The 24286-nt window shown below is 36.0% G+C and overlaps 1 protein-coding gene across 1 annotated transcript in view; it reads left to right on the top strand.

The window, feature by feature from the left end:
* Nucleotides 1-24286, top strand: part of STK31 (serine/threonine kinase 31) — an 89640-nt gene that overhangs the window by 13725 nt on the left and 51629 nt on the right. The window contains exons 5-10 of the mRNA XM_059171368.1: nt 740-814; nt 2291-2449; nt 8526-8884; nt 9907-10081; nt 19242-19357; nt 23604-23763. Of these exons, the coding sequence (XP_059027351.1) occupies nt 740-814; nt 2291-2449; nt 8526-8884; nt 9907-10081; nt 19242-19357; nt 23604-23763 (1044 nt within the window). The remainder of the gene's footprint in view (nt 1-739; nt 815-2290; nt 2450-8525; nt 8885-9906; nt 10082-19241; nt 19358-23603; nt 23764-24286) is intronic.

Consider the following 24286-nt stretch of genomic DNA (forward strand, 5'->3'; position numbering starts at 1 on the left):
AGGCCTGGGGGGATGGTGCTAATTATCTTATAGTGCACAGGACACAGAGAGCCTCCACCCCATTTCCCTGCCAAAGAATTATCCTGTCTCAAAATACCAATAGTGCTGAGGTTGAGAAATTGAAATTTTCCTTTGTTTTTAAAATTAAACATAATTAAAATATAAACAAATGAAAATTCAGTATTAAGGATATTATCAAATTTAATTTTATTCATTTAATAACAGAGCCTTTATATATAAAATAAAAAGTATAAAAATCTTTCTTGTCTGGTAGGACACATGGATCACACATGGTTGAGAATCAGACTGAAGTGTCATGTACTTGGCATGTTTATATTTTAAGAATAACTAATTGTACTATTTATGTTTTTAGACATTAAAGCAGCATGATTTTAAGACTTTGATGCTTATCCTTTTTTTTTTGAATTTTATTTTTATGTCTTTTCCTCTTTTTTGTTTTTGGTTCTGGTGGGAAGGCAGAATTGCATTATGGACTCTGAAGTCAGATTGCCTGACTTTGTATCCTGGTTCTGTTGCTTACTGGCTTATGTCTTTGGGTGTATAAATGGTGAAAACAATGTATCTGCCTCATATGGTTGTGATAATAAAATAAGTTATTATATATAAAATGCTTTTTGTCAAATAATAAGTGCTTAATAAATGATAACTATTATTCTGATCTACTTAGTGTGCTTTGAATTATTAAAATGCTAACTAATATTTCTTTTTCTCTTTATAGATTTATGGCGGATTATTTTCTGAAGATAAATGTTGGTACAGATGCAAAGTACTGAAAATCATCAATGATGAAAAGGCAGGAACAAGTGTTCAATTTTTTTTGTTTTGTTTTGTTTTTTGCCCTGAGTAATGATTATTTTGGGTCCAAGAATTGATGCTTATTTAGCTCTTCATTGCTTATACATAGTAGTAATAAGATCTGGTTCAATTGAACTTATAAATTGATTAATCATGTTTTTCCCCCTGGCGAACAGAAAAAATATGAATTAATTTAAAAAATCCAGGTCAGATTCAGGAATATTCTTCTGAATTTAAGTTGTCATATAATCACCGCAGATTGTCCAAGAGTAGATGATATAATTTGTAGATTATGTTTGCTGACCAGTGGTTCTTTGTCATCATGTTTGGTTTTTGCTAAGTAACTTTTAAAAGTTGGTCCTTTTAAAATTGAGTGGGAAAAGAACATTTGATCTATCCTTAAAAGTCCTTTCTATCTTTTGCTTAGTTGGTTTGCATATGGTTAATGAAGATTGACTTGTTGCTTTTCATACTTTGGTTAAATGTGATGAATTTTCTTTGTGTTTAGCTATTTGAGTTTTTACATTAAGAACATGAGGGAGATTTTAAGGGAATTTGTGGAGATAAGATTCTGAATACCTGATGGCAATTGTATATAGCAGGCTGTGTAAAAGCATCTCTGTAGGCTTTCCTTTACTGTTTTGTTCCTATATCTGCTTTATAGGACTTAAAATATTTTCTCATGTGTGTATATTTTAAAGATATTTTTTCTTAGGGTAATAAGGAGATGGTGAGATAAAGTAATTCGAGTAACGCTCAGAATAACTTTTTAAAAAAAATCCATGATTTATTACTGTCCAAGGTAATGGTTTATCTTAGTGAAATAGATCCTTCTTAATTAGACGTTTTCCTCACAATTTGACAACTGAAGATGATATATTGTGTTGGCTTTTGCCTTGACTTTAACTTTTTTAAATTAAGGAGCAAGATGGCTTTTGATGTTGGGATAATCTTCTTTTCTTTTTTATTTCCAAATAGATACAGAGCTGAAGGTGAGGGTAACCTTGATTCATTTCCTAGATTTAACACTTGGGTTGGGTTTAATTTTACCCAAGGAAGTTTGATAATTTTGACATTGTTTTCATATTTTACTGTTTCCAATTTGAATTTAGGAATGTTGATTGATTTTAACATTCAAGATAGGAGAGGCCATTAGCTTCATAGATTTTTGTTTATTTAAATACCAGCTGTTTGAAAAAAAAACAAACCATAATGAGAAATGGTACTATTGGAAATAGTACTGTTGGTAACTAGTTAACTAGTACCAAACAGTGATTATTGGGATCTCATGGACCATGGATTTTCTTTATTTTGAGAATATTGTTGGAGGTCTTGTTTCTAAATACATTTTGTCAATTTGCGGTAAAATGCCCTGAGGTAATTACGGTAATTAACAGAAGGCAGTAAATGGATGGTTTCCTTGGAGATGTTTAATCTAAATTCTGTGTTAGTATTTGTCTCATTTTTTTCCCAGTGTCTGGTGAGATACATTGACTATGGAAATACCGAAATTCTAAATCGATCTGATATAGTTGAGATTCCTTTGGATCTGCAATTTTCTAGTGTTGCCAAAAAATACAGGCTTTGGGGACTACACATTCCTTCTGGCCAAGAAGTTACCCAGTTTGATCAGGCAAGTCACAGACTTAAATATTTTTGTTAATGGAAGTGAAGCTCTGTGTTTGAAACAAAATATAAATGTACTTAAATTTTGCTGATCTTCTTTAATATAAAAGCCTGTATAAATTAGTGAAAAATATGAATTGTAGAATAATTAAAAGTAATTTTGTAATAATTTAAAAATATGAGTTACATAATTATTCAAAAGCAATTATTTGTGCTCATCTTTGCTAGGTAAACATTCGTGATCAGAGTTGCATGTGTGTATGTATTTGCATAATAAGTGTAAATAATTTCTTCTCATATAAAATCTTAGAAGAGCCTCTTATGATGGAAAAAATGATAAATATAATTATTGTTATCTTTTGGTTTTGAGAGAGTATGGTGATCTTTAATCTAGCCCTGGCAATAAATATCACAAAACTGAAATTAGTGGAGTTGTGAATTTATCAGATTTTTAGCATTTTGGCAAGGGTTCAAACTGTTTGGTGTCATAGTTTTCAATGATGTTCTATTATCTAGATTCGAGTTTGTATCCCTTTCTATTAAATTTTGGATTAGTAACCTAATTCTGCACCATCTGATAATTTTACGGGTAGTCTTATGGGAATTCTACCTCCTTTTAAATCTCCTGTGCGATAATGATTTTCTTTTGGTGGGTGTTAATGCTATTGAGATATTATTGATAAGTAATCAGATTTGTATTTTTTTACTTAGCAACTCAAATGACTTATGTGAAAAAATGATTTAATCAATAACTGTGAAATGGTAAAATTCAGAAACATATCTGCCTCTTTTCTGTTTGTTTTGTTTTGAGAATCTTGGAAGTTCGGTGTAGTTTTGTCTGCAGTTTAATTACCTATAAGAAACATTTCTGTACTTAGGACTTAGACCTTCATAAGTATAGAGTAAAGCATAGCTATTATTGTAAAATTATATCCCTAAATTTCTGGTTTAAAATCTGAAGTTTTTTTATTAATCTAGATGTTTTGACCAAGGTAGAGGATTGTTTTAAATTTCTTGTATGCCTAGAACCCTAGAATGTTAAATTTACTGACCTTAGAATTCCCCTGCTCTCACCTTGTTTTTTTATAAATAAAGAAATTGGGTCTAGAACAATTAGATGACTAATTATTTAAAGTAATAAAGGTAATTACTGCTGAGTAAGGGCTGGAACTCAAGTCTGTTGCTCTTCTCATGGTAAGATGATATAAAATTTATGTTGATTGAAACGAGTATGAATCAAGAATAAAAGGTCATTTTTAAAAGTTAGTTTTGGAACTGAGGAGTGACCTTTAGTTATTGGGAATGTTTTTTAATTTTCATAGATTCTTTACAGGTGGTATTATTTGTATTTGCATGCTTAAGTTCAGTAAAAAGACTGTTAGCAAACTGAATATTTTCTGGAAAAAATAGTTACTCTTGAATGTCTCTGCTTAGGAAGCCCATGTAGCCATTAATTCTCAGCTCAAGGCTTAAATATAATTTCCTATATAAAGTCTTCGCTAATACCCACCATCCATTCCCTTGTAGCTGTTTCAGTCATTCAGTGTATAAGGCATGTAGAATTGCATTTTTTTCCCTTCCCCACAAGATAGTGAGCTTATAGAGATAAGACTTTTAGTAGAGACAATATTTTACTCATTTTTCTATTCTGGATCTCCTCAGTCTTGCCTGTTAGGTGTTAAATGAGCATCCAATTTATCTAGCATTTGAACAAATGAATGAATAGTAGGGATTTAGCTTAAAAGAGAGACAGACACTCTCAGAGGGTGACCTAGGCACTAAAATACCTTCAGTACATTTTATTTTATTTTATTTTATTTTATTTATTTTTTTTTTTAAAGATTTATTTATTTATTTATTTGACAGAGAGAAATCACAAGTAGATGGAGAGGCAGGCAGCGAGAGAGAGAGAGGGAAGCAGGCTCCCTGCTGAGCAGAGAGCCCGATGCGGGACTCGATCCCAGGACCCTGAGATCATGACCTGAGCCGAAGGCAGCGGCTTAACCCACTGAGCCACCCAGGCGCCCCATCCTTCAGTACATTTTAAACCAACACTTTCATACCCATGTTATAGCACAGTTGAAATTGATACTCTGAATAGTGGTTACAAATGCTGAAGGTCACATGAAGATTTATGACCTAAACGCATTCCTTATTGTAAAAATTTTATGTAGAATCAGGGAATGAGACTAGAGATTGGAATTTGGGTTTAACAGATTAAAGACATTTTAGCTTGTTTTCTAATATATCCAGATAAGATTAGGTAGACTAAAATAGCAAGCAAGTGAAGCTTTCTTGGTTTTGAATAAAGCTTACCAGTTTGGGAAACACAATGAGATATGTCTTAGAAAAATGGCATCATCATTTAAAAAAAAAAAAGATTTTATTTTTATTTATTTGACAGAGAAAGAGAGAGATCACAAGTAGGCGCAGAAGCAGGCAGAGGGGGAGGGGGAAGCAGTCTCCCCGCTGAGCAGAGAGCCCGGATGAGGGGCTCAATCCAAGGACCCTGGGACCATGCCCTGAGCCGAAGGCAGAGGCTTAACCCATCCAGGCACCCAGCATCATCATTTTTTAATCATTGAAGGCTCTGTGTTCTAAGACAGTGATCAGATTTATTTTAAAGATAAATCTTATTTAAGCCTTTTAAATACCTATATTTTAAAAATAAATAGATCTCTCTTTCCGGCATGCAAGATTTAATGAGAACTATAATATATTTCTCAACATAAAAATTAAATATTTGACATTTAAGAAAAGAATATATAGAATATATATATATATATACACTTTTAAAGATTTTATTAATTTATTTGACAGACAGAGATCACAAGTAGGTAGAGAGGCAGGCAAAGAGAAAGGAGGAAGCAGACTCCTGCTGAGCAGAGAGCCCAATGTGGGGTTCAATCCCAGGACCCTGAGATCAGTACCTGAGCTGAAGGCAGACCCTTTAACCCACTGAGCCACCCAGGCACCCCTAGAATATATATTTTTATGGTAAAGTATAATTATTAAAAAACTCATGTACTTGGTCATTCTTTTTGTTAATTAGAATTTAAGAGAACTTAGATTTTATTCCAAGTTTAAGATTTTGTTTTTCTGATTCTGTATAATTCAGGGAGAATTTTGTTGAACAACTAAACGTGATTAGTGATCATAACTTAAATGGAATTTGACTTCAGGGAAGAGTCTTAAATATTAGATTTTTGCATAACATTTTAAGCAAGGAGTAGTATACCTTTAGTGCATTCAGCTTTAGGTAATTAGAACTCTTGTAGAAAGTAGATTATTTCCATCTAAATCCATATGTTGCCCAAAGACAGAGTTTCTCAAAATATTAATAATTTTATATATTCCAGCAATAATTTTCAGACATTGTTATTTCTATTAACATTGGTTAGGAGTAGAAAGAAGTTGTACTTGATTTTAGATAGATTTTCAGCATAAAGGTGATGGTGTGAACAAAGGCAAAGGAAAAAAATTAAATTTCTTTAAAATTTACAGCCATTGACAAGTCCTTGACACAGGCAGAGTGTCCTTCTAGGAACTCAGCTGCCTCCATGTTATTAGTCTGACCTCCAAAGTCCTGCAAGTCTCCTTTAACATGTAAAAATTCCTTTGGAAACTTCCTTTATCTCTACCCACCTGTTCTTCCCAAGATATATGTTAGCAGTCATCCTCCAAGAGTATGGCACACTGATAGACATCTGAAGGGTCTCCTGACTAAGTTTTTACTAGACAGTAGCAAATAACCTTTTCCTGACAACAGCTAGCCCCTCAAGGTCCTGGAAACTTTGCTTCCAAATCCTTAGACACTTGCGCTTTCCCTGACCCCTCTCCCAATTTGAAAGTATAAAATGGGCCACTCCTCATGACCCCAGTGCAGTTCTTTCTGCCCACATATCTTGTCCCTGTGCTTTAATAAACCATTTTTTGCACTGAAGACACCTCAAAAGTTCTTTCTTGATGGTTTGCTCCCAAACCCCAACAATGTCACATCAGTTGAAACCAAAGGTTTTTGTTTGAAAGAGGTTAACCCAAAACCAGATTCTGATTGATCAAAATCTTAATCTGATCTATTTTTATGAATTATATTTTGAGTTTGTTAGTTTTGCTTGCTTGATCTTTTTGAGTTTGTTAGTTTTGCTTGCTTGATCTCATTTGTTGGTGATGCCTTCTGAACCATCTTTACTATCTGTATTGATATTCTTGGTAAATTCAAGCCTCTCATGTGTTTAAGATGTGTGTGTTTAAGAATTTTATGACTTGAAAGATTTATAAAGCCCGTGTTTTTGTAAACTTAAAATACTATGTCATTTTGGTTTGTGGAATTAAAAAAATATATATATGTTTGAATGGTTAATGATGAGCATTTACAGTTTGCCTTCTGCTCTTACAGATGTACCCTTCTAGGTCCAGGGGTTCTTAACTTGGGGTTAAAATGTATCACAGTGAAATAATTTTCTTTGTAATTCTATGTATTTTTCATTTCATTTATTTATTTAAGTTTTTTGTTCATTTCTTAGAACACAAGCAATGGGTGGGGAGGGGCAGAGGGAGAGGGAGAACTAGGCTACCCATTGAGCAAGGAGCTGATGCGGGGCTCCATTCCAGGACCCTGAGATCATGACCTGAGCTAAATGAAGGCAGATGCTTAACTGACTGAGCCACTCAGGCACCCCTATTTTATGCATTTAAAAAGCATTTTTCTGAGAAGAATTCTAAAAGTTTTACCAGCCCGATTAAAGGAGCCCATGGCATAGAAAAAGTTAAGAGCTTTAACATAAGTCTCATTTCTACACTTTATAATACTGTGTAGTTAAAAAAAGAGAATATAATTACTCCTTACCAATGTTATTTAGTTTCTTGGACCTTGAATTTTTTTTTTTCTGTCTGTTCTTCCTCCTCCTCTTCTTTGGACTTTGAAATTTTTTTCTTTATCCTCTTTTTTCCCTCTTCCCTTTCTTCCTCCTCTTTTTTATTTAAATGTGGTCAGCTTGTGTATTTGCTAATTTTTAGTTTGGTCTCTTTAAAAAAAATATTTATTTGAGAGACAGAGAGAGAGAACTTAAGCATGGGTAGGAAGGGGTAGAGGGAGAGGGAGAAGTAGGCTAAGTAGGGAGACTGCTGTGGGGCTCATGGGGCTGGATCCCAGGATGCTGGGATCATGATCTGAGCCAAAGGTGGACATTTAACTGATTGAGCCACCCAGGCACCCCTAATTTGGTCTTTATGCTCTTAGTACCTGGATTATCATTGGTATTGTTTCCTGCTTGTTTTTTTCCTCTTCTGATCCTTTCTTACTATAAAACCAGAGTACCTCTTTTTTTTTTTTTTTTTTTAGGATTTTGTTTTTAAGCCCCTAGCATGGGCTCAAACCCAAAACTCTTGAGCTCAAGAGCCAGCCAGGTGCCCCTAACCAGAGTACCTAATTCTGCCTGTAAAACTATTTTTATTTATTTATTTTTAAAAGATTTTATTTATGTATTTGATACACACACACACATACACACACACAGAACAAGCACAAGCAGGAGACTGAGAAGCAGGCTCCCCACTGAGCAGGGAGCCCAACATGGGGCTTAATCCCAGGAACCTGGGATCATGATCTGATCTGAAGGCAGATGCTTAACCAACTGAGCCATCCCAGTGCTCCTATAAAGCTATTTGTAAAGTTTTGTTGAATTTGAGTGCTTTTTTTAGATACCAGAATTAATTTCTATGTGCTGTACTCCTTAAGACACAATTTCATTTCATTGGGACCAAAAATGGTCAACACTTTCTGCTTGGTTTAAAACAGTTATTCTAGGGTATTTAATTGGTACACATTTTAAAATTTATGGATATGGCTGCCTATACAGGTATTAACTCTACTTCTGGAAAAGAAGATTTCTCCTCTAAATGTGTTATTAGAATATATTCATACACATGGAGGAGTATATTTGCTTATAGCCAATAACAAGGTAAGAGTTTTCGAATGAAGAAGTATGATTGTTTGAAAAACTGGGTAGAAAAAAAATAAGTGAAGAAGGACATGTTGGTGTCGTTGGTTTACATCTTTTTTCCTCCCCCATCTTTCTTAGGGCAGAACCTTTTTGGGGAGCTTGATTTTTGAAAAGGAGATAAAAATGAGAATTAAAGCAACCTATCAAGATGGAACAGTTATTGCTCAGGCTGAGTATGGCAGTGTGGATATAGGGGAGGAGGTGGCTAAGAAAGGATTTGCAGAGAAAAGCAAACTCACTTCCAGCAGTAACACCTGTGAGGAAAAAAAACCAGATCATGGTCAGCTTGTCCTCAGGAACCTCAAAAGCCCTATTCCCTCATGGGGCCATAGATCAAACCAGTCAGCCTTCACCCGGCCAAAGGGGCGCTTAAGTGGGAGGATGACTCTTGACTCGAAGAATGAAAATGATGCAGGAAATCATGTGACATTTCCAAAGTAAGACTGTCGTGGGGTTTTCAGTCAACTAGTTTCTAATTCTTGGTAAAGCTCTTGTCATAGTAGAAGTCAAGCTTTATGTTTTTGGAATCCTCATCTATGTCAGGATTTTGAGGGATGATACTCATTTCTATTTTTTTTTTTTTTGTAATTTTATTTTATTTTATTTTTTAAATTTTTTATTTTTTATAAACATATATTTTTATCCCCAGGGTCATTTCTATTTTTCTTAAATGTGTATTCCTCTCAGCTTTTGTAGGAATTTTTCATAGGAGCCATTTTGAAAGAAAAATTATTCCTGTTATTTAAAGTTCACATGCCAGCTCTTCATATTAATTCTTCTGAATATGTTTACCAAAAATATAAAATACTCCTAAATCTGAATTATCCAGGCACAGCCAGAATTTCAGATAAACTTTGAAGTTTTCCTATTGCTTTAAGAATATTTTAATGAGTTACAGGGAATTAACTTTCCTTTTTAACAAAAGAGAAACTCTTTGTTCTTCCTGTGATAACTTCCTGTGATAACTTGATTATTATAAAGGGAATTCACTTTTTAGAAAATCTTGAATTCTAAGTTTGAAGCAGAAAGCCATGTATAATGTTTCTAAGTACCAAACCATTTATAAACTTCTGTGTCATGATCCAAGCCATGATGCCATGTCTTGGGTTATGTAGCTGTTTTTGGGATTGTAGAAACAAAACTTGTCAAATAGAGTGGAGTTCATGGGGAGGAGAAATTGGAAGAAACTGATAATGAATCCTTTTTACTGTATTTGGTGGAGTTGATACTGCTATAAGTTGGAATATATTTGAGTGTTGGCAGCATTGTTTTTGAAGTATAATTTTATGAAAACTAGTTTGCATTAAAATATTTTTAAATGTTGAACTAGATAAAGATTTTAAATTAGTTTTCAAAATTAACTTAAGATATATTCTCAAGATGATTTCATTTAGATTTATGATCTCTGTCACTTTTAACAGAGTTTGGTTTTTAAAATAAGTGAATTTGTTTTTAATAGGGAAAATTTGACTATTGGAGACTTTAATTTAGGATCTAATGTCAGCCTGGCAAAAATTAAGCAGGACCAGAAACTGATTGAAGAAAATGAAAGGCTTAAAAATGAGAAGGAGGTTCTTCTTGAAAGTTATAAAGCTCTACAATCCAAAGTAGAACAGACTGCCCAGGAGCTGCAGGTATGGTATGTTCACTGGTATAAGGTAAAGAATGACCATCTGGGTGATCTGTATACTCATCTGCTCTTCTTTGTTTAATTTGCTGGCACTTTTTGTTTTCTTCCCTTTCTCTCCCATCCTCCCTCTTTTCTCCTTTATATTTGTTTACAGATGAAATTTTTTCTTATACTCCAAACTAATCATCTTTGGATTTCTTTGAATGTTTGAAAGATTAATAATCTCTCATTTACATTTCCTTTTATGTTCTTTTAAAAGCTTTTTTTTTTTTTAAAGGTTTTATTTGTTTATTTGACAGAGAGAGATCACAAGTAGGCAGAGAGGCAGGCAGAGAGAGAGAGGGGGAAGCAGGCTCCCCACTGAGCAGAGAGCCCAATGCGGGGCTTGATTCCAGGACCCTGAGATCATGACCTGAGCCGAAGGCAGAGGTTTAACCCACTGAGCCACCCAGGTGCCCCTCTTTTAAAAGCTTTTAACTGTGGGAAATTTCATACATTGCAGAAGGAGAGAGAGTTGAATAATTAACCTAGTGTATTCATCACCTGGTTTTTACAATTACTAGACACAAGGGCAGTCTTTAGAAAAAAAAACAAAACAAAAAAACTATACCTCCTGAGTTATTTTAAGATATTTATTTATTTATTTGTTTGAGAGAGAGAGAGTGAGAGAGAGAGAGAGCGCACGTGTGCGCGCGTGTGCACATGAGCAGGGGCAGAGGGGTGGGAGAAGCAGACTCCCCACTGAGTAGAGAGCCTGATGCAGGGCTTAATTAATTCCAGGACCCTAGGATCATGATCTGAGCTGAAGGCACACTCTTAACCAGTTAAGCCACCCTGGTGGCCCAGAGTTATTTTAAAACAAATCCCATTGATAATACTCTACTGTATATGTTTTAGTTAGTGTCTGCCTCTACTAGAATATAACTTTGAAAAAGACAACTGTAATATTATTCATATTTAAAAATTAACAGTAATTCCTTAATATCTTTTAATATCCAGCGTTCAGATTTCCTGGATTGTTCTATGATTGCCCCTTAGCTTCTTCCAGTTGGGATCCTAGTTTAGGCTTGTGCATTGCATTTTGGATGATAAATCTCTTAAATTTCTTAATCTGCATCCTTGTGTTGCTTAAGAGGCTCCTTTATCTGCATATATTTCCTTTTATGGTAGTTAGCTCTCAAGGTTGCTTGGATTCAGGGCATTTACCCCCCCCCCTCCCCCAAGAATATTGTCTCTTTTTCAAATGTGTGAGCTTTTTCTTACCCTAAATGTGCCACCCTAACACTGTTCTCCAGTGCACCATCACCAGCTGGATGTCCCACAATTTATTTGTGATACTAAATACCAGGAGTTGGCACAGACCCCACAAATTAAGGACTCAGTCCCATAAGACTTCTTCCAGTTCAGATTCCAGCCACCATCAGGTTCCCAGGCTACCTACACTTCTGCCTGTAAATTTGAGAGCTCCTATGATCCCTACTACCTTGTTCAGTAATCCACTAAAACAACTCAAGAACTCAGGAAAGTGCTATACTTATGATTACAATTTTATTATAAAGGATATAATGCAGGAACAACGAAATAAAAGGAAGAGATGCATAGAGGAAGTTATGATGGGAGTGAAAGGTGGAGTAGGGGAACTGGGGGTATCTTAGCCTACCACTCTACCAATACATGGATTTGTTCACCAATCTGGAAGCTCCCCCAAACCTACTTATTTGGAGGGCTTTGTTTTTTTGTGTTATATTTTGTTTTAAATGAAGCTTTTATTAGGTCAGATTGATTAAATCATTGATCATTGATAATTGAACTCGATTTTCAGCCTTTAAATCCATAGGTGGCATTCTCCAGGGAGCTCTGCCTCATAAATCTATAAATCTGGATACTGTCCATTATAACCTCTTGTTTGTATTTTTAAAGATTTATTTATTTATTTTAGAGAGAGAGGGAGACCATGCTCTAGGCTGGGGGAGAGGTGAGAAGCGGAGGGAGAGGGGAGAATCCAAGAAGACTCCCTGCTGAGCACCGAGCCCAGTCTCACAACTCTGAGATCATGTCCTGAGCCAAAATCAAGAGTCTGGTTATTTAACTGACTGAGCTACCCAGGCGCCCCATAACTAACCTTTTATCTGGGGACATCCTCCTAAGGATGGGCATTTCAGAGAAGGTCTCTTCTTAGAATACAATCTGTTTCTTTGAGGTCTAGTTCATAAGGAGATTAGTCACCTGCCTTTTATTTTTGTCTCTGGGGGTATTCCCCTGTCCTCTTCCGTGAAGAGTATAAATGGATCACAGGCCATCTACTTTACCTACTCAAGATATAAAATGCTCATTTCCACTTCAGAAAGTTCCTTGTTGCCTCCCGACAGTCTAACCACTTTTCCTCCCACTCAAGGCAACAACTATTCTGATTTATATCACCATAGTTTAGTTTTCCTGGTCCTGTATTTCATAAAAGGAATCCTCTGATACGTGTTCTTTTGTGTCTGGCTTCATTCACTGAACATAATTGTTGTGACATTTATTTATGTTGTGTATATTATGTTTGTTCATTTTTATTACTGAGTAGTAGTCCATTGTAGCAATATACCACAGTTTGTATTTAGGGTGTTTGTTTCTGGTTTTTAGTTGTTAAGAGTAAAGCCATTGTGAATATTTTTGTATGGGTCTTTTAGTGGGTATATACATTCATGTAACTTGGATTAGAGATTCTTTCCTCAGCCATATCCCATCTACTGATAAGTGCATCAAACGTGTTCATCTCTGCTCTAGTGTTTTTGATCTCTCATTGTCTTTCTGTTCTTGCATGCTGTCTACTTACTTACATACTAGAGCCCTTAGCATATTAATCATGTCATGTTTAAGATTTCTGGTCTGACAGTTTGAGCATCTATCCATGCCCTGTCTGAGTCTGATTCTTGATTTGTCTCTTCCAAGTGTGTTTTTTCTTTGTCTTTTAGTATATATTCTCCCTTTCTGCCTTTGCTTATGTGCACACCCTCTCTTTCTCTCTCTCTCTTTCTGTCAAATAAATAAATAAAATCTTAAAAAATATATAGTTTCCCTGAGGTTAGATCTTGTTAAGAATAGAATACTCTGGTGTAAAATGTTTCCTTTCCCCCTTTCCCTTTTGGAAGCTGGAGGGGATTTTTCTCTTTTATTTCTCTGTGAGAACATGGTAGAGATCTTGGGGGTAAAACTCATAAAACTGAAGGCATCCTGGTGACCGGGTCTGCCTGGAGTTTTTAACTGAGTTGTTCACAGTAAGTCTTCAGTGTTGTCATTTGAAGTTGAGGTTTACCTATTTGAGACTGGTTCCCTCAGAGGTTGCTGTTCCTTGTAAGTTGTGAATGGCTTTTGGTTCCCAGTCTCTCCAGTTTTGGGGGTAGTAGTTTGTCCTGTGACCTTATCTTTCTTTATTATTTATTTATTTATTTATTTATAAATATATAATGTATTATTAGCCCCAGGGGTACAGATCTGTGAATCACCAGGTTTACACACTTAACAACATTCACCGTAGCACATACTCTCCCCAGTATCCATAACCCCACCACCCTCTCCCTCCCCACTCCCCCCAGTCCTCCTCAGTTTGTTTTGTGACATTAAGAATCTCTTATCTTTTGTCTCCCTCCCAATCCCATCTTGTTTCATTTATTCTTTCCTACCCTCCAGACCCCCAACATTGCATCTCCACTTCCTCATATCAGGGAGATCGTATGATAGTTGTCTTTCTCCAATTGACTTATTTCGCTAAGCATAATACCCTCTAGTTCCATCCACATCGTTGCAAATGGCAAGATTTCATTTCTTTTTCTTTTTCTTTTTTTTTTTTAATTTTTTTTTTTTAAAGATTTTATTTATTTATTTGACAGAGAGGGATCACAAGTAGGCAGAGAGGCAGGCAGAGAGAGAGAGAGAGGAGGAAGCAGGCTCCCTGCTGAGCAGAGAGCCTGATGTGGGACTCAATCCCAGGACCCTGAGATCATGACCTGAGCCGAAGGCAGCGGCTTAACCCACTGAGCCACCCAGGCGCCCCTCTTTTTTTTTTTTTTTTAAGATTTTATTTATTTATTTGACAGAGAGAGATCACAAGCAGACGGAGAGGCAGGCAGAGAGAGAGAGAGAGGGAAGCAGGCTCCCTGCTGAGCAGAGAGCTCGATGCTGGACTCGATCCCAGGACCCCGAGATCATGACCTGAGCCAAAGGCAGCGGCTTAACCCACTGAGCCACCCAGGCACCCAAGATTTCATTTCTTTTGATGGCTGCATAGTCCTTCATTGTAGATATATACCACATTTTCTTTATCCATTCATCTGTATTTGGACATCTAGGTTCTTTCCATAGTTTGGTTATTGTGGACATTGCTGCTACAAACATTTGGGTGCACGTGCCCCTTCGGATCACTACGTTTGTATCTTTAGGGTAAATACCCAATAGTGCAGTTGCTGGGTTGTAAGGTAGCTCTATTTTCAACTTTTTGAAGAACCTCCAGGTTGTTTTCCAGAATGGCTGCACCAGCTTGCATTCCCACCAACAGTGTAGGAGGGTTCCCCTTTCTCTGCATCCTCGCCAGCATCTTTCATTTCCTGACTTGTTAATTTTAGCCATTCTGACTGGTGTGAGGTGATATCTCATTGTGGTTTTGATTTGTATTTCCCTGATGCCGAGTGATGTGGAGCAATTTTTCATGTGTCTGTTGGCCATCTGGATGTCTTCTTTGCAGAAATGTCTGTTTATGTCTTCTGACCATTTCTTGATTGGATTATTTGTTCTTTGGGTGTTGAATTTTCTAAACTCTTTATAGATTTTGGATACTAGCCCTTTATCTGCTATGTCGTTTGCAAATATCTTCTCCCATTCTGTCAGTTGTCTTTTGATTTTGTTAACTGTTTCCTTTGCTGTGCAAAATCTTTTGATCTTGATGAAGTCCCAATAGTTCATTTTTGCCCTTGCTTCTATTGCCTTTGATGATGTTCCTAGGAAGAAGTTGCTGCGGCAGAGGTCGAAGAGGTTGCTGCCTGTGTTCTCCTCAAGGATTTTGATGGATTACTTTCTCACATTGAGGTCCTTCATCCATTTTGAGTCTATTTTTGTGTGTGGTGTAAGGAAATGGTCCAATTTCATTTTTCTGCATGTGGCTGTCTAATTTTCCCAACACCATTTGTTGAAGAGGCTGTCTTTTTTCCATTGGACATTCTTTCCTGCTTTGTCGAAGCTTAGTTGACCATAGAATTGAGGGTCTATTTCTGGGCTCTCTCTTCTGTTCCATTGATCTACGTGTCTGTTTTTGTGCCAGTACCATACCAACCAAATACCATACCATGTGTCTTGATGATATCAGCTGTGTAATAGAGTTTGAAGTCTGGAACTGTGATGCCACCAACTTTGGCTTTCTTTTTCAATATTCCTTTGGCTATTTGAGGTCTTTTCTGGTTCCATATAAATTTTAGGACTAATTGTTCCATTTCCTTGGAAAAAATGGATGGTATTTTGATAGGGATTACATTAAATGTGTAGATTGCTTTAGGTAGCATAGACATTTTCACAATATTTGTTATTCCAATCCATGAACATGGAATATTTTTCCATTTTTTTGTCTTCCTCAGTTTCTTTCATGAGTACTTTATAGTTTTTTGAGTACAGATTCTTTGCCTCTTTGGTTAGGTTTATTCCTAGGTATCTTATGGTTTGGGGTGCAATTGTAAATGAGATGGACTCCTTAATTCCTCTTTCTTCTGTCTTGTTGGTGTAAAGAAATGCAACTGATTTCTGTGCATTGATTTTATATCCTGACACTTTACTGAATTCCTGTACAAGTTCTAGCAGATTTGGAGTGGAGTCTTTGGGGTTTTCCTCATATAGTATCATATCATCTGCAGAGAGTGAGAGTTTAACTTCTTCTTTGCCTGTTTGGATGCCTTTAATTTCTTTTTGTTGTCTGATTGCTGAGGCTAGGACTTCTAGTACTATGTTGAATAGCGGTGGTGATATGACCTCTTCTTTCTTAAAGATCTAAGAAGGCTTGCTGATTTTTTCAGTTTGTTCAGCTTTTTATTTGTTGTTAGGATGGTGTAGTGACTTTCGGGCTTTTTGCATGCTGGACCAGAAACCTGAAGTTTTTAATGCTTTCAAAGTGCTGATTTCTGTATCTGTTGGTTTTAAAAATTTATTTCTTTTTTATTTTATTAATTGATTTTTTTTTTTTTTTTAGTTTACGATTACCTTCTTTCCTCTTTAATTTGCCCTTCTATCTTCTTCAGATGGAAATTCATATCATTTTTGATCTTTTGTTCTTTTAGAACATTTAAAGATAATTTTTTTAAAAGATCTTATTTATTTATTTGACTGAGAGAGAGATCACAAGTAGGCAGAGAGGCAGGCAGAGGGGGCAGGAAACAGGCTACCTACCCACTGAGCAGAGAGCCCAAAATGGGGCTGGATCCCAGGACCTTGAGATCCTGACCTGAGCCAAAGGTAGAAGCTTAAGCCACTAAGCCACCCAACCACTCCTAAAGATACTTCTTTTTAAGTACTGCTTTATCTGTAGGCCACAGATTTTGATACTTTGTTTTTCTTAATTAAACATGTTTTTAAAATTCTGTGATTTTTGTTTGAATCATGAGTTATTTAGAAATACATTGTCTAATTTTCAGATATTTGGAGATTTTTTTCCCCCCCAGTATATTTTTGTTACTGAGTTTTAGTTAATCTCTTTTTATTAGGGAGCAAACTTTCTTTGGTTTCACTTCTTTTAAATTTACTGTGATTTGTTTTATTACCCAGCATATGATTTGTCTCTGGAAGTGTTCCCATGTACTTTAAAAAATAATGTAGGGGCGCCTGAGTGGCTTAGTGGGTTAAAGCCTCTGCCTTCGGCTCAGGTCATGATCCCAGAGTCCTGGGATTGAGCCCTGCATCGGGCTCTGAGCAGAGAGCCTGCTTCCTTCTCTCTCTGCCTGCCTCTCTGCCTACTTGTGATCTCTCTCTGTCAAATAAATAAATAAAATCTTTAAAAAAAAAAAACTGTGTATATTTTACAGTTGTGTGGTAGAGTGTTTTGTGCATAAAATCAAAGGAGCTGAGATTATTGTTGAAGTCTTTTGTATTTGGACAGATTTTTCTGTCTACTTGTTCTATCAGTTCCCAGAGAGGAGTGTTGAAATCTCCATATATTATTGTGGTTTTCTCTGTTTCTTCCTTTTTTCTGTTAAGTTTTACTTGGTGGAGTTGAGACTTTGTTATTAGTTGGATACACAGTTAGAATAGTGTCTTCCTGAATCATCTTTATGCTATATCCCTGTTTATTGCTGGGAATGCTCCCTGCACTGAAGTCCACATTGCCTGATATTAATATAGCCATATTTGCGTGGTATATCTTTTCCATCCTTTAATTTTTATGTCTTTTTATATCTAGTAAGTATGTCTTATGAGCAACATATAGTTGAAACTAAGCCTTTTTATCCCAATTTATAATCTCCTATCTTTTAATTGGAGTGTTAATCTAGTTTTTATTTATTGTAATTATTGATGTGGTTGGGTTTGAATTTGCCATCTGTTGTCTTATTGTTTCTTTGTCTTAAAAACCATACTATTTTCATTTGATTTTCAGTTTTTTAAAAATATAAGTTGACTATTAATAGCCTTGAGAACCAGTTTAATTTCACAATTCTTTTAGATCTACATGATTCTTTACCTCAGTATTTTAAAGTTTTCTTACACATATAATTCATTAGTAATTTGTATTGAAGATTTGTTTAATATCTTTGTAAAACATTAAGTACATTTGCAAAGATAAAAAAACTTTTTATTTTCCCACTCCTATTTCTAGATTTATGTAATTTTTGAATAATTATAATACAAATTCTAGTAGATATAAACAGAGTTAAAAACAAATATAACTGATTCTTCATGGTCATCCTACTTAACAAATGGGAGCCGAAGGACATGAACATACATGATTGTATCATACTAGTAATAAGCATAAGCATTCAGTATCTGCTGGTTCTCTCTTTTTATTTAACTAGAGAATTGGAGAGAATGTGAGGACTAAGGATCATATTGTATAAATGCTGAATAAAATTTCTATGTTTATGTAATAATCTGGCTTGGAGTATAATTAGAATAAAGCTGCTACGTCTTTAATGATATTACTGCTCTATACATTATTTTAGATAATCATGGTACATTTGTACTTGAGATACTATTCAGAATTAGGGAGTTTAATCTAGCTTAGGTCAGGGAAGTGATGTTTTTGGTTGTTTTGCAATGTAAAATGACACAGGACTTTGTAAAAAAAAGTTGTCATTGATAATGATCTCATGTCTCTAGGGATCTTTTACTTATCTTTTTAAAATTTAACTACTGAGACAAAGTATATGAAATTTCTTTCTATTTGGCTTTTTATTAGAATGAAAGATAAAGAGTCTATGATTTGTGTGAAGGTAGAAGCCTGGAATAGATTTATTTTTTTCAGATCCAAACTAGTAGGAAAATAAGTTGTCCTGTGGTTTAATATTTAAAAAGAAAACTTTGTTTCAAAGGATTTATTTATTTATTTTAGAGCAAGATTGAGAGAACATGAGTAGGGGGAGGCTGGGAGGAGAGAAAGAATCTCAAACAGACTCCACACTGAGCATGGAGCCCCATGTGGGCTTGGACTCATGACCCCATCATTCCCTGAGCCAAAATAAAGAGTTGGATGCTTAACCCACTGAACCACCTAGGTGCTCCCCAATTTTTAAAAAGTAATCTCTATGCCCAATATGGAGCTCAAACTCATGTCCCCGAGATCAAGAGCTCCAGGTTTCACCAACAAGAGCCACCCAGGTACCCAAATATTTTTTAATCTTTTTTTTTTTTTTTTTAAGATTTTATTTATTTATTTGACAGAGAGAAATCACAAATAGATGGAGAGGCAGGCAGAGAGAGAGAGAGAGGGAAGCAGGCTCCCTGCCGAGCAGAGAGCCCGATGCGGGACTCGATCCCAGGATCCTGAGATCATGACCTGAGCCGAAGGCAGCGACTTAACCCACTGAGCCACCCAGGCGCCCCTATTTTTTAATCTTTAAAATTTTATTTATGCCTTAAAAGTATTTAAGTGACAGTAGAAATATAGTTTCTTGTTCGAGATTCACTAGGGATGTGCTTGTTTTTTGTTGCAGCAAGAGAAAGCGACTACCATGGATTTGACTAAACACTTAGAAAGCACTCTGAAGACTCGTGTAGGTACCAGAATGGAAAATCTGGCAGCTAAGGTTGAAATGTTGAAAGAAATTAGGTAAGTAAAAGCATATTTTTGATAAGGATACTTTTAATTTTCACTTATTTTAAAGATTTATTTATAGAGAGAATATACAAGCAGAGGGAGGGGCAGAGGGAAAGAAGGGAGAGAGAAAGAGAATCTCAAGCAGACTCCATACTGAGCACAGAGCCTGACTTGGGGCTCAGTTTCACTCCTAAGATCATGACCTGAGCTGAAATCAAGATTCAGATGCTTACCTGACTAAGCCACCCAGGGACCTTGAGAAAGATAATTTAAAATAATTGCTGATTAGTTTGTGCTTTGTTTAAATTCTATACTCATCATTTTTCCTTTGACACTTGATCTTTATATTTTTATGCCTTTAAAAGAGCGAAACTAAAAACACTTAGCCTGAGCTGAATTTTATAGTGTTTGTGTCAGCATTCCTTTGTTAAAACATGGAGTTATATATGGTTATAAAGTCTGTGAGAATGAAATTAAAAACCAACACAAGTTCTAAGTGGTAGTTTGATGGGAAACTACTATGCCTATTTTTTTTTTTTAAAGATTTTATTTATTTATTTGAGAGAGAGACAGTGAGAGAGAGCATGAGCGAGGAGAAGGTCAGAGGGAGAAGCAGACTCCCCGTGGAACTGGGAGCCTGATGCGGGACTCGATCCTGGGACTCCGGGATCATGACCTGAGCCGAAAGCAGTTGTCCAACCAACTGAGCCACCCAGGCGTCCCTACTATGCCTATTTTTATTGCTTGGTGTTATTTTTAGGCCTATATCCAAACTAAAGATTTGAAAGAAAAAAGTGGTTTTCGTACAGTCAGAAGAAAAATGGTCTTCATGGAATCAGGAGAGAAGAAATTAGTTAGGAATCCTTGTGCAGAGTTTATTAAGCATTTGTCAGACTCTGTATATGATTTATGTAGGTATTTTATATTAATAGATGATTGTCTTATTGCTGGTTAGGGATAATTTCTCCCTCTTTTCTGGAATGTGGGAAAAAATAGTTCTCAAGACAACCTAAATTCCTTTTCATGCTACAAAAAGTACTTAAATCAGTTACTCATTTTCTCAAATACTTGGAAACAATAAGAAGATGTTCATCTGAATTAATATTGTGTGTTGCTGTTTTGTCCAGTGGAAATTTGTATTCTCCAGTATAAATCCATCAGTTGTCATCTGGTTTGTAAGCCTCTAGATAGTTTGAGTAATTTTGTTCCTCTAGAGCCTAATTAACTTTTTTTTTTGACTTTTAATTTTTTATAAACATATATTTTTATCCCCAGGGGTACAGGTCTGTGAATCACCAGGTTTACACACTTCACAGCACTCACCAAAGCACATACCCTCCCCAATGTCCATAATCCCACCCCCTTCTCCCAAACCCCCTCCCCCCAGCAACCCTCAGTTGTTTTGTGAGATTAAGAGTCACTTATGGTTTGTCTCCCTCCCAATCCCATCTTGTTTCATTTATTCTTCTCGTACCCACTTAAGCCCCCATGTTGCATCACCACTTCCTCATATCAGGGAGATCATATGATAGTTGTCTTTCTCTGCTTGACTTATTTCGCTAAGCATGATACGCTCTAGTTCCATCCATGTTGTCGCAAATAGCAAGATTTCATTTCTTTTGATGGCTGCATAGTATTCCGTTTTGTATATATACCACATCTTCTTGATCCATTCATCTGTTGATGGACATCTAGGTTCTTTCCATAGTTTGGCTATTGTGGACATTGCTGCTATAAACATTCGGGTGAACGTGCCCCTTTGGATCACTACGTTTGTATCTTTAGGGTAAATACCCAATAGTGCAATTGCTGGGTCATAGGGCAGTTCTAATTTCAACATTTTGAGGAACCTCCATGCTGTTTTCCAGAGTGGCTGCACCAGCTTGCATTCCCACCAACAGTGTAGGAGGGTTCCCCTTTCTCCACATCCTCGCCAGCATCTGTCATTTCCTGACTTGTTGATTTTAGCCATTCTGACTGGTGTGAGGTGATATCGCATTGTGGTTTTGATTTGTATTTCCCTGATGCCGAGTGATGTGGAGCACTTTTTCATGTGTCTGTTGGCCATCTGGATGTCTTCTTTGCAGAAATGTCTGTTCATGTCCTCTGCCCATTTCTTGATTGGATTATTTGTTCTTTGGGTGTTGAGTTTGCTAAGTTCTTTATAGATTCTGGACATTAGTCCTTTATCTGCTATGTCGTTTGCAAATATCTTCTCCCATTCTGTCAGTTGTCTTTTGATTTTGTTAACTGTTTCCTTTGCTGTGCAAAAGCTTTTGATCTTGATGAAATCCCAATAGTTCATTTTTTCCCTTGCTTCCCTTGCCTTTGGTGTTGTTCCTAGGAAGATGTTGCTGCGGCAGAGGTCGAAGAGGTTGCTGCCTGTGTTCTCCTCAAGGATTTTGATGGATTCCTTTCGCACATTGAGGTCCTTCATCCATTTTGAGTCTATTTTTGTGTGTGGTGTAAGGAAATGGTCCAATTTCATTTTTCTGCATGTGGGTGTCCAATTTTCCCAGCACCATTTATTGAAGAGGCTGTCTTTTTTCCATTGGACATTCTTTCCTGCTTTGTCGAAGATTAGTTGACCATAGAGTTGAGGGTCTATTTCTGGGCTCTCTATTCTGTTCCATTGATCTATGTGTCTGTTTTTGTGCCAGTACCATGCTGTCTTGATGATGACAGCTTTGTAATAGAGCTTGAAGTCCGGAATTGTGATGCCACCAACGTTGGCTTTCTTTTTCAATATCCCTTTGGCTATTCGAGGTCTTTTCTGGTTCCATATAAATTTTAGAATTATTTGTTCCATTTCTTTGAAAAAGATGGATGGTACTTTGATAGGAATTGCATTAAATGTGTAGATTGCTTTAGGTAGCATAGACATTTTCACAATATTTATTCTTCCAATCCAGGAGCATGGAACATTTTTCCATTTCTTTGTGTCTTCCTCAATTTCTTTCATGAGTACTTTATAGTTTTCTGAGTATAGATTCTATGTCTCTTTGGTTAGGTTTATTCCTAGGTATCTTATGGTTTTGGGTGCAATTGTAAATGGGATTGACTCCTTAATTTCTCTTTCTTCTGTCTTGCTGTTGGTGTAGAGAAATGCAACTGATTTCTGTGCATTGATTTTATATCCTAACACTTTACTGAATTCCTGTATAAGTTCTAGCAGTTTTGGAGCCTAATTAACTTTTGAGGCACTACCAGAAATTAAGTGGCTACACTGCCACAGATATGGGGCAGATTTAGGACCAAAATAATCCAATGTATTTTTGTACATTTTTGAGGAAATAATGTGCTATTTGAGTGGTGGCTGTCTTGTTAGAAACTAGAGAAAAGAATATGGATGGACTCTGTTGTTTTTGCTAGCTGGCTTGCTTCTCCAATTGTTTTTTTTTTTCTTTTTTTCCTTTTTTCAACTCTACAAATGTTAGTCTGTTTAATAGGGTACAAGGACTAAGGTGCTTGCAGTCTTGGTTAGCAAGTTTAGCTAAGTCTAACAATTTTAAGGAATTGTTCAGAAATCTAACTGTATACCAGCATTGAAGGTCTATTTGATATGATCAGACTTTTAAAGTTGTCCTTTATTTTATTTTATTATTTTTTTAAGCTTTTATTTTTATTTATTGGACACAGAGAGAGGGTATAGGCAGGGGAGCCGGAGAAGCAGGCTCCCTGCTGAGCAGAAAGCACAATGTGGGTCTGGATCCCAGGGTCTTGAGATCATCACCTTCATGAGCTGAAGGCAGATCCCAACTAATTGAGCTACTCAGGGGCATCTATGTAAAAGTTTTCTAATAAAGTTTTATTTGATTTTTTTCTCAAATGTATATATATATTTCTAAGATTTATTTATTTATTTATTTATTTATTTATTTATTTATTATGCTTCTGTGCAGAAGCAGGGGGGCTGAGTCAGAGGGAGAGGGAGAATGAAAATCTCAAGCAGACTTGTTGCCACGTGTGGGGCCCAACACAGGGCTCCATCCCATGACCCTAAGATCATGGCGTGAGCTGAAATCAAGAGTCTGATGCTTGACCAACTGAACCACCCAGGTGCCCCATGAATCAAATATATTTTTAATTACAAATTATGCCAGTTAATTGATGATTTTATATAAGGTTTTAGCAAGTACCTCTTCATAGCCAACATTGTATGTTGTAACTTTAGACCATTATTATTTAAGCGCAACTTTTTCTCATGTCAATTTAAAAATTTCTTAATCTTTTCCTTTTTGCTTTTGTTTTTAAATAGACGTGTCAACATCAATGTTCGTTTTGGAAATGACCTCTCAGATGCTATGCAAGTGTTAGATGACGAGGGCTTTACTATCCCAGCTTCTTTGACTGAATTAGAGAGAATTTGGGCAGAATACAATCTTGCTCAGAAGAATATACAAACTTGTGAAAATGTGGTGGGTCCAGAATTTTTCTCTCTAAAGGTTTTATTTGTTGATCATATGGGGATATCATTTGGGAAAGATTGTGGATATTATAGTGATACTTTGCATGAAATCTTTAAATTTTATAGCATCTTCATATTAATATTTTGACTCCCAATTTTCTTGCCTTGTTAAAAAAAGATAGATAAATGGTGATTGTGGATAAAGTGTTAAAGAAAATCTTTTCCCCTTTTTGCATGAACATTTGACCATTGTTCAATTCCTTCTCTTTTTCCTTGGTAATTTAATAAAATAATATTTCAGTCATGTTACTAGGCGGCATTGGTTAGTTAAATCTCCCTAGTTGGTAATTTATATCTGGACTTGAGAAACTTTAAACTACAGATGCTTGGTGGAGGCTTTTGCAACTGGGCATACCATCCTTGAGGAACTTTGGAAGCTATGCCTATAAAATATGGTGGCTTTTGAAGGGGATGAAGCTTGTAAGCCACGGTGGTTGTGACACCTGCTAATGTATATTGTTTTGGGGTCTGAG

This window comes from Mustela lutreola, chromosome 4, assembly GCF_030435805.1.
Source record: "Mustela lutreola isolate mMusLut2 chromosome 4, mMusLut2.pri, whole genome shotgun sequence".
Taxonomy (NCBI): domain Eukaryota; kingdom Metazoa; phylum Chordata; class Mammalia; order Carnivora; family Mustelidae; genus Mustela; species Mustela lutreola.